The 10543-nt window shown below is 54.0% G+C and overlaps 1 protein-coding gene across 1 annotated transcript; it reads right to left on the bottom strand.

Moving 5' to 3' along the window:
* Nucleotides 1-700: 700 nt before the first annotated feature.
* PDZK1IP1 (PDZK1 interacting protein 1) lies at nt 701-10162 on the bottom strand. The gene is made up of 4 exons (XM_082312580.1): nt 10026-10162; nt 5998-6106; nt 3919-4017; nt 701-3367 (listed from the first exon to the last, which is right to left on the bottom strand). The coding sequence occupies exons 1-4, from the start codon at nt 10096-10098 to the stop codon at nt 3295-3297; spliced, it is 354 nt and encodes a 117-aa protein (XP_082168706.1). The 5' UTR covers nt 10099-10162; the 3' UTR covers nt 701-3294.
* Between the last annotated feature and the right edge of the window lie 381 nt (nt 10163-10543).

Genomic DNA, 10543 nt, shown 5'->3' with positions numbered 1-10543 from the left:
GCGAGGATCCGGGCCGTATCAGCCAGCACAGAAAGGTAAACAAGAAATATAACAATGGACCCTTAACACTCATTAGCTTTGTCAGATAATACCTCACTTTTCTCCCTTTGGGGCTTAAAATCTAATTAAGATTTTCCAACAATAAATTTCATTTATGCTCGCTTCCTTTTGTTCTTTTTAGGATTGCACCAAGAAGCAGCCATGAGCCAGCTGCACAGCTCACGGGAAGACAGCCTGCTTTGCACAGACCGCCTTGGGTCGTGCTTTATGGACAAGGGAAACTGAGGCAGGACGGCATCACGGATTGTGCGGAAGTGAGATCCCACCAGGGAGGTGACACAGTGGCTCTTACAAAAGATGTTTTCCCAAGGAAAGTGAACTCTGAAGGGGCATTGACTGGGATAAGACCAAGTGTTGATGTTCCTGGGCTAGCCCAAAACATGCAGTGGTAAAGCCTCATCTACAACCATGGGAGGGATCCATGGGGAAAGGGACCCAGTGAGCCCCCAGCACACCTCCACTCCAAACCCACGTCCAGGCATTGCCGGGGGAACAGCTTGGGCATTCGTCACACATTCAGGGTGTGCACAGGGCAGGGAATAAACTCTCGCTGTTACTCATTATAAGGATGCCATTTCTAACTCCTTTTGCAACCGAGAGGTAAAAATTAATGGTTTCCCCTCCTCTCACCACACCCCCAGCCCCCAGCCCGAGTGCTGACACGGCAGGAACGCGCAATGACTAATCCTCCTTAAACCCTGCTGAGCGAAGCATTACCGCTGAACTCCGGGGAGCTTGTTTTTTACAAACCTGCGTGATGTTTGGCACCTGCAAGAGAAAAGTCTGGGGAGCAGCATCCCTCAGGGGCACAAGTGAGGAGGTCCAGGACCCAGCCTGGGGCTGGCTCAGCCTCCAGCTGCCCAGGGGAAGGTGGTAGAAGGGAACAGCTCTGTCGTGATGCTCTGGATGGCAGCCATCGTGCCTCTGGCCCCAAGGGCTTGACCCCTCCAACCCTTCTGCCTGTTTTCTTCTACCCGCATGCAATTTCTCAACTGGAGCTGTGATTTCTCAACACTGAGTCTTGAGGGCATTTTCAAAATGCCTGCCTACGTGAGGCTCTTCGGGGAGATGCCTTTCAGGGTGGGTCTGTTATTGGAAGGCTCCTATTTTACTCCCAAGCTTGAATTTTTGGGTCATCACCCACTAAGGACATTGACAGCTTCACCTGCAGGAAGCATGACAGCAGCTCGCAGCCACAGCACGGTCCAGCTCCAGCCCCCAGCTCCTTCCCGGAGGGTTCCCAGCAGGGGGAAGTGGCCTGTTTGGGGCTGAGCTCCCCATCAGGACTGTCGCAGCTTCACTTCAGGGAATATCCAGCAGGTTTTGGTGGTTTAGGAAAACAGGGTGTTTTGCAAGCCCCTGCCTGGGGAAGAAGCCTGGGCAACACCTCCTCCAGGAGAAGCTCAGGGCTTTTAAGGTCACTGGCACGTGCAGAGGAGCAGGGGACAGCCCTTGTAGCAGGAAAGTCTATTCAGCATTGAAACCTGCAGAGCAGGAGCTCTGCTAGTAACAGGCAAAGAGGTACCTTCAGCCCCAGCACCCCAGCTGCCTGTTTCTGGCATCACTGCCTGCAAATGGGCCTCCGAAGCAACTCCTGAGCAGAGGCCAGGGCTCCCCCCAGACCCAAGTCCATCACAGCTGCTGTTTCACAGCATGCCTGAAACCTCCCCTTGCCCCAATGGTCAGCATCCAACAGCAGAAAACAAGAGCGAGAGGTGGCTCAGGTGCCCAATTTCCTCCTGCCATCTCATCCCCCGCCTCGGGGCATCTGCACAGCCCTGAGCACAGCAGAGCTCCAAAACCATCCTGCTCCTCCCAAACCCAGGGGCTGCCAAAAATGCCCCTCTCATAACCCCCGATCCCATCAGATGCAGTCCCAACCCCTCCCATCCCATCCCTCCCAGTCCTGCTCCACCTGCAGCCCCCAGCTCCCCTTGATTGCAGAGCCCCTTAACCCTTTCCTCACTGGTCAAGGGGAGGACCCTGCATGCTTCTTGGACAACTGATGTCTCATGGAAGGCCAAGGTGCTACAGGTCTCTCATTTCAATCTGCAAACATCTAGCTTGGGAGCACTTGTTGCTCCCATGGTGGCCCAAGCACTTCCCCAGAGCTGTCTCCACCGCAGTGAAAAACATACCCTGGTTAATGAACAGCCCGGCAGGAGCAGGTTGCACCATGGCCGGACGCCCCAAGGAGAGTCAGCACTTCCCAGAGCAGCCCCTGAGACACATCCTGGCGACACTGGAAAGCAATTGCCATTCCCAGCCTCCAGCCATGGGAATGGCCCCAGTTGGCTGTAGGTCTGTGCCCTGTGGCCAGTGGGATTCAGGGAGCGCTGCCTTGCACCCATCAAGCAGTGCTGGGTTGGTGCTATGCCTCAGTTTTCCCATCTGGCAAATGGAGAGGAATGATGCTCACCTCCCCATACAGCCCTTCACAGCTCTGGGACAGTCCAAATGCTGAGAAAAGAAAATGCTCCATCTTTTTGTCTCCCCTGTTGACACACAGACACATGCAAAAGCGCTCTTGACTTCATCCAAGAGAGGAAATAAAAGATGGATCCCACCCAGGAGGGATCACGAGGGAGATGGGGGTGCTGACCCCGTCTAAGCACCCTTCCCAGCACAGCACCGCCTTCCCTGGTGTCCTTCCCTTCCTAAACTGCCCAAAGGCTGGGAGCGCTGAGAGATGCCAGAAAGTCCTTTGGGTGATTAGCGAAATGACCTGCTTTGCTGTCATATGGGCAACAATTCTCTTTATTGCTCACAGGGAAGATATATACAGGGGAGAAGGTTTGTTCTGACATTAAAATGCTTGATGTCATAAAAAGGAGGGTGAAACGTGGAGGAGAGAGCGAGTTTTCCGTCAGCAGCTCCCCGGAGGGTGGCTGGGGGTGTGGGGAGGTCCCAGGCACCCAGCAGGAATCCCTCGATGTCTGGAGAAGGTCAACACCCCCCTGGGACTGGGGACATCAACCTCACCAACCAGGTGGGGTGACTGCCGGGCAGGAGAGGTGGCACCTCCGGACCTCTCCTGGGTACTGATGCCTGCATAGACACCAGCCCCTGAGGCAGAAGAGCACATCCCGCACGCGGGAAGGGAAAAGATCAGGAGATGGTGGTGCCGTAGAGAGGTCGGGGAGCAGCTGCACAGAGGGTCCCTGTGAAAATGCCCATCATGACAGCGGGAAGCAAAGTAAGAGAAGGAAGGAGGGCAGCTGGACGGAGTGCCTGCTACATGGCGGTGGTGATCACCCTCTCCTCGGGTTCCAGGGTGTTCTCGTAGGCGTGCTGGCTCTCTTTGGACCTGTGTCGGGAGGGAGAAGCACAGCGCTGAGCTCACCCCCAGCAAGACCAGCCTCCCCGCAGCCATCACCAGGGCCCTGACCTCACTGGTGCTCGCTGGTGCCGGCCATGCATTGAGTGAGGGATGAGGTGGGGAGGGCAGGAGGGGTCCCCCTGCCAGGAGGAGAGCCAAATGTGGGGTGGGAATTGCTCTAATTTCTAGCAAGGTCTGTTTTGACAGTCAACATCTGTATGGTGACCTATGGCCACTTTTGGTGGTTTCCTCTCCTTGAAAGGTGTGATGTAGCATAAGAAAAATGTGGTGTAGAGAGTTGCAAGGTGGTGGATGGACCATGGGGCTCAGCTGCAGAGATGGGAGACGCTGGGGAGGAGGGGATGCTCCCTCACCACTTCGTAGCCCCCGGAGAGGATAAAACCCCCAAAACCAGGCGCATGGGACATGTGAGACCCTGAGTGGGAGAGACTGCAGCTCTCCATGTCTGAGCTGTCCCCCCCACGGGCATGGAGCAGAGCCTGAGAGCCGTGGGTAGGAGGTCTGAGCAAGTCCTTCACCTGAAGTCAGCTGCAGCAGTTATGTATTTCCCTTCATGGCCGTTGGATGTGACATCCTCCTGCTTGTCCTTGATGCTCACCACTGTCTCAACATTTTCCCTGGAGGGGAAGAAGAGAGCTGAGAGAGAGCAACGGAGGGGCCATGCCAGGGAGCAGCTTGTGACAGTGCAGAGGAAGGGACTGCTCCAGTACCACAGAGACGATAAGGTACCTGGATGTGTGATCCTGGCCTTGGACACGCAGCTCAGCCCCCTTCCCAGCAGGACATGGCCAAAGAGAGACACCCTCACAGCAGGTTTGCAGAGGCCATACCTGGATGCCGAGTGCCAACCCCTGGCTCTGGAGCTGGTACTCCCAGTGCCAGGCTGGCAGTCAGCAAGACTCATTTGTCAATACGTGGGATTGTTTTCTCCCTCTAACTGGTTTTTCCAGTCTTCTTCTATGTAATCTGTTGCAAAATAGTCCCCTACGAGTCCCAGCTGACACCAAGAAAAATGCCGAGGCTCTGCCGGTGCTGCAGCCCTGGCACAGGAGCGGTGCACACGTACACATCCACACGTACAAAGCCAAGGTGCTTTCTCTCAGATGTCTTTCAGGGCCTGGATCACTTGCAGAAGGAACCACAGGGCAGAGACTGGGTGTTTGACCTCAGCCAGAGCCTAAAAGCTGAGCTCTGGAGCGAGCCCATGGCCCGAACAGCACCAGTGGGGTTTAGCTGCAGAGAGTGGATGCAGGTCCACCCTGCGTCTGCATCCCTGCCTCCTCCAGTGCTCACCCAAGGGGGATTTCAGAGGCTTTTCCGAGGAACAGACTGGCATAAACAGGCAGCAGCTTGAGCTGATAGCTGCTGTCACAGTGACAGCACAGAGCTGGCAGCATGCCAGGCTGCTGAGCCATGCTGACGGCTCTTCTGAAGAGAGGCCAGATTAATTAAAACAAGTTGCCATCCCTCCTCAAGCCCTCCTCAGCATCCTCTGCCTCCAGGCTGGGAAGAGGCAGCCAGGCACAGGCAGAGGTGGGAAACACCATCCCTGCCTCCCACTCCATGGGCTGGGGGCTTCTCCAGTTTGAGGACAAAGGTTCCTCTTTGGGAAACAAAGACTGCAGTTGCAAATCAGACCATATAAATATATGTACACACATTGTATTATGCATTGGCCCTGAATGCATCCCAAAGGGCCCCCTTTAAATGCGTCTGGGGCAGAAGCTGACCTGCTGAGCATTGGTGTACACCCCAAGTCCCCACCTCCTCGTCCTGGAGAGGCTGCAGGGATGTGCAGATACAAGAAGACTCCAGCATCTTTGGGTGCAAAACCCAAAGTGCCCGTGCCAGTGCAGAGGAACCAGGAACCAGGCTATAGGGCACTTTCGATCTTCATCCCCTGTTGACTTTGGGCTCAGATTCAAGATCAAGTTACTGCAACTTAGCCGTTTAGCCTGGGTCAGCTGAGCAGGAGCAGCAACCTGTGGCTTTGCTTGGCCAGCAGTGGGCAAGAGGTAACCGGCCCTGCAGAGCCTTTTCCTGATGCATAAGGCCAGCTCATTCGCCTGCACCGTGGGCTCTGGCTGGAGAGCACTGCCACGGCTTGGCTGCCTCCCTCTTCTCCCAGCTCCTCTCAGTGCCTTCTGCTGACTTGGTCTGGTCTGCTTTGCAAATGAAGCTGGTTTGGGCTTGTCTTCCCACAGATATAAGGCACCTGGGAACTGCACCCCCAAATCCATAGGAAACCAGGTTCAGGCCAGCCCCCTGAGATGCGTGCCCATGTAAACCAGCCACGATGCTGTGGCTCTCCTGTCTTTCTTGCAGTAGCATCTGAGTGCTCTGTTTGGGGATGCCCCTGCACAGGGAGCAGCAGGAATGGATGGTGTACACTCACACCTGGCAATAAGTAACAGGGACCAGAGACCAGGACAGCAAGAAGAGAACAGGGAGACCAGGACAGGGAGTCTTTGATCTCCCTGCCTGGCAGTGATCATGGTGTTCCCAGCCCTGGCACGGGGATGGAGGTGGCTGGAAGTGACCCATGCAGAGGCAGCTAAGCCCAACCCAAAGCAACCCCCCAGGACTCCCACACTTACACTTTCTTCTTACACCAGAACCTATTGACCATGAAAACGATGGCCACCAGGACCAGAAACACAACCACTGCGATGACACCCTGAGACCATGGCTGGAGACTGCCCCGGGCTGCAGAAAAAAAGGAGGATACGTGTTAGAAATACATCCTCAGGCTTTATCTGCTTGGCCAAGCTTCTCCCATCCAGCTTCACCAATGTCCAGCCAAGAGCTTGGTTCCACAAAGCTGAGCAGAGCGTGTTGCTATTAGTCCAGGCAGGCTTACCTGGGTGATAGCAATGAAATAAAGTGCAAATAACAGCAGTTTCACTGGCATTTGCATGTGGAGCATGGTGCCTTGCAGCTTTGCAATATATACACACACACACACACATTATACATATGTACATATATATATACCCATATATACATACATATATGTATGCAGTGGGGTGCAGATGACTCTGGGATGGGGCGACAAAGGGCTGGGGGACACGGAGGGAGGATGTTTGCCCAAAGTGGCAGGGGAAAGAAGGCAGAGGGATTTCAGCAAACTGTTTATTCTTCATCCCTAGGTGCCACAGACGTCATTCCTGGGTTATTTTCCAAATACTGCCCAGTAAAATAAGAACCTCACAACAAGGATGGTGTAAAATTTGGTTGCCACTCTCACAGCAAATGGTTGCCTGTGTGGATTTCAGTAAAATGCACCATTCAACAAGTTTCCAGAGCAGCAAAATGATTTATGACGGGGAAATTGAAAACTGAAGCATTCAGACCAACAGCCTCCAGCGCAAAGGCCAGGTGGGGCTGGCGGGGGGCCAGGCAGTGGCGGGGCGGGCAGAAGCAGCGGGTGGCCAGGAGCCAGCTGCGGCATCCCTAGCCCCCTGGGAATGGGATGGCCTCACAGGTTCATTTTTCCTCAGACCTAAGCAGTGATCCGGCCACAGGTAGGAAGGCTGTGAGACGTATTCCTGGACACAGGAGGAACTCAAAGGCAGGGTGATGAGAAGAGGAAACCTTGTCCCAGTTGTTGCTGGGACAGCTGCTCCTCACCTCCCACCAGCTTTTGGGCAATGGAGCACTCAGACATAGCCAAACCCATCCTTAAGTGTTGTCACATCAACACCAAAAGGAGACCTTGTCCATGCAGACACATCCCGTTGGGCTTTAATTACTATTTATTCAGGCACGGCTTTTCCTCTTCCTGTGAATCCTTGCACATAAATGAGGTCCCTCTGCGCGGGCAGATGGGGCAGGCGGAGGATGCTCCCCGACAGCCCCAGCATCAGCCTCAGACCACTTGGACCCAGCCCCTGCCACTGGCACCTGCAAGGCTGAGCTGCCCCAGGACAAGTGCATTGGTACTTCAATCTGACTCAGGAGCTTTACACTAGCTGAACACTTCATCTGTCTCACGGGAGACAAATCTCTGCTATAAACAGCAAATAATCTTTACTAGCGGCAATAAAGGTGGGTTGTGTGCTCTGCGTGTGCAAACTCCTCATCTCCTGCCAGCTTCACGTCAGCTCCACTGCTGACAGCCCTCAGCTCCTTCCTCTGGTTTTGGTGAGAGGGACTGTCCTTTGTTAAGACCTCCAGCTTCTTGAATCCTTACTGCAAGAGGCTTTTATTTAAAAACAAAACAAAACAAAACAAAACAAACCCACAAAACACCAAAACAAAGCTCTTTTTTCCTCTTGGAAGTGAAATCAGCCTGGCTGACTGATTCACCACCTGTGCCGGTCCAGAAAGCAGTGGCACCCCAGGGCGAGCAGCCAGGAGAGCAGCCCTGAACAACGGCCTTCAGCCCCCCACCTCCCCGCAGAGACACTTGCCGTGTTTACTTCAAGGTCCCGGGGCCAAAACTCAAGTGGGAGGAATTCAGGTGGAAATTTCCTCTTGTATCAGGGTGTTTTGGCTGAAATCCCATCATATAAGCAGGCTGCTGGTGGGGGTACTGGGGGGTAGTGACAGCGAGGAAGAGCAGATCTTGGTGCCCTCCTGCCCTACCCGATGGGCAGGAGATGCTCCTGCCCCTGCTGCCCACCACCCCCATGGGTGCAGCCCCAAACACACCTGTTGCCTCCAGGCCGAGTTTTGGCCCGCTTTGCTTCCTCCATCGTTATGCCCTTGGCTGTTATCTCAGCCACATTTATTTATTAGTTGTGGTTTATTTTTCCTGCCAGGGCCAAGGTTTCCAGCCTAAGCCTGGGAGGGGATGATCAGGTCCAGCCCTTGGTGAGGTTTCTGCTGTGGCTAAGGGAATTCAAGGTCAACCAGGGAATGAAGTCAGTGATGACCAAAATTGCCAAAGTTGCATCTCATGATCTTCAAGCAAAGGAGGTGAGAAGATAAGTGGTAGGAAAGCTCCTCTGAGCACCCATGCTCAGGAGGTAACTGTATGTTTTTGCAAGTGAAACCTCACTCAGATGGCCGTTTCCACCAGATTTTGGAATCCAAAGCCAAAAGGGAAAATATCAAACCAAAATCAAGCGGTTCTGGCTTTGACAGCCCATGTAGAGCCTGGCTGCAAGGGGAGATGAGAATGGCAGGGGGAACAGCAAATGCCTCCACTTCGGGCTGAAATATTCCTAGGGAGCACAGGGAACTTGAGTGGGCATAAGAAAAGAGGAATGGGAACCAGGCAGAGGCAAGATCTTGATAGCTTAATAGCATCTTCTTAGGGAGTGACTATGCGGATGGCAGCCCTGGGGGGCACCACCTGGCTGGAGCCCCGCCAGAGCACACCTTGCTGCCCTGCCAGGAGGGACGGCCAAAAGGATGAGTCTCACCTGTGGAAATGGGACTGTGTTCCTGGAAAAATTCTTTACCAGGGATGTCCCTCCTGGCACAGCCTGTCCCTCAGGTTCTGCCACCTCCTCTTTGTTTCACCCCACAGCAGTGATGGGGTTTTCCCTCCCAAACAAGATCTTCTAAACTGAACTAAGCAATGTGGGATCTGCACCCCCGGCAGATGTGTGTCCACGCATCTGCAGCTACAAAAGAGACGAAGGGAAGTGCCGATGCCAATATAAGCCCTTGCACGTGTTGTAACTCCATTTCCATACTCAACGGCTGGGTTGAAGACACAGATCTGCTTTTTGATACATCTTCCCTGAGTGCTTGGAAAGCATCTGCTGGCCCCTGTCTTTTCCCCTCTCTGAGGAAGCTGTGGCAGGCTATGAATCCTCATTAAAGGTTTTTTTTTTTTTCTCTTTCCAGGCAACAGTAAAACTTTCAATCCTGCTGATGGTGGAGACCTCAAACTGTTAAATCCTCATCAAGTTGGTAAACAAATACAGGAAGAGCGGTCAGGGCTAGGGCATCAGAAGGAGAAAGGGGGAGGGAATTTTCCAGGACTTCGGCAGCATCAGATGAGTTCTAATTACTCCTTATTATTTCCAGCGTTAGACATGTCCTTCCACAAATTTCCTAAAAATAATGCCCTAGCCATAGGAAGTTTCCCTATTAAGTCTTTGGGAAGGGAAGGGGAAGGCAATTTTCAGAGGAAAATATTTGCTCCCTCACCTCAGCAATGATCAAAATTACAGATTAACAGGAAAACCTGCAAGCTCGGGGAGCGACCCAGCACAACGCTTGCCCAGGCACGAGAGCAAGAAGAAAGAAAGGAGGAAAAAAAAAAAAAGAAAAAAAAGCCTTAAGAAAAGAGATTACTCATCTCGGTGCACAGTCCCGCTGGAGGTGAATCAGAGCTGCTTTATCTCCATGTAAGCAGGAGAAATAAACCTCGGATGGCAGTTTCAGCCTTTGGCAGAACAGGCAGAAAGTCTCTGTGTCCTGGCTTCGGTAAGACCTCCCAACCCACCGGACCCCCACCTGTCCCCATCACCCGCTGATGTTAAACCAAAGCTGAAGCTTGGGCAGGACCTGGGATGTTTTTTCTCTTCCTAAGAGGACCTTTTACAGTCATCCCTTGTCCCCAAAGCCACCCCACCAAGCAGCTCCTGCCTGCCTGGGGCTCAGCGCACCTTCCTGCCTCTCCCTTGCCTCAGTTTCCCCAGGAGGTCAGGCAGCTGCCTGCACTTACCTTGCTGGCAGCAGGCAGGCTCCAGCTCCAGGAGCAGCCCCAGGAGGAGGAGGAGGAGGCAGCGGGCAGTCATGGCGGCAGGCAAGGCCACGGGCTCTCGGGGCGCGGAGGAACAGCCGAGCGCGGCCCCTCCTCACAGGGCACTGCGCTTGGGCACAACGCCCTCCCACAGGAATGAGCACTTGGTCAATTATCAAACACATTAACGAGGGAGGCTGATGCTCACACCTGGTTATTCAAATCCTGCTGCGGGAAGGGGTGGAAGGAGGTGCCTCTTTCCTTCTCCCGCGGGGAGGCTGGCGGGGCATTTGGGGCATGGTGACTTGAACCTGACAGTCCCTTAGGGCGTGGAAGGGGACTCAGGCACAAAACATTTGCATCGGCCCAGGAGGAAGAAATGACACCCAGGTGAGTAAATCTCTCCTACGGCGTGGCTGCGGGCTTGGAGAATGTGGCTGAACAGCAGGACCCGGGTGTCCCCCAAGTCCCCCTCCCTACAGCAGGAGAGCCGGGGAGGT

This window comes from Platalea leucorodia (assembly GCF_965183815.1).
Source record: "Platalea leucorodia genome assembly, chromosome: 5".
NCBI classification, from domain to species: domain Eukaryota; kingdom Metazoa; phylum Chordata; class Aves; order Pelecaniformes; family Threskiornithidae; genus Platalea; species Platalea leucorodia.
Note: the sequence above shows the minus strand (reverse complement) of the source record. Positions and strands in the feature narration are given on the sequence as shown.

Excerpts from the sequence above, each read along its gene's own strand:
- PDZK1IP1 (XM_082312580.1), bottom strand. The coding sequence starts at position 10,098 with ATGACTGCCCGCTGCCTCCTCCTCCTCCTCCTGGGGCTGCTCCTGGAG. Across the intron at positions 4,018-5,997 it reads TTCTGGTGTAAGAAGAAAGT|GGAAAATGTTGAGACAGTGG; the intron begins GTAAGTGTGGGA and ends CTTCCCCTCCAG. Across the intron at positions 3,368-3,918 it reads ACTGCTGCAGCTGACTTCAG|GTCCAAAGAGAGCCAGCACG; the intron begins GTGAAGGACTTG and ends CTCCCGACACAG.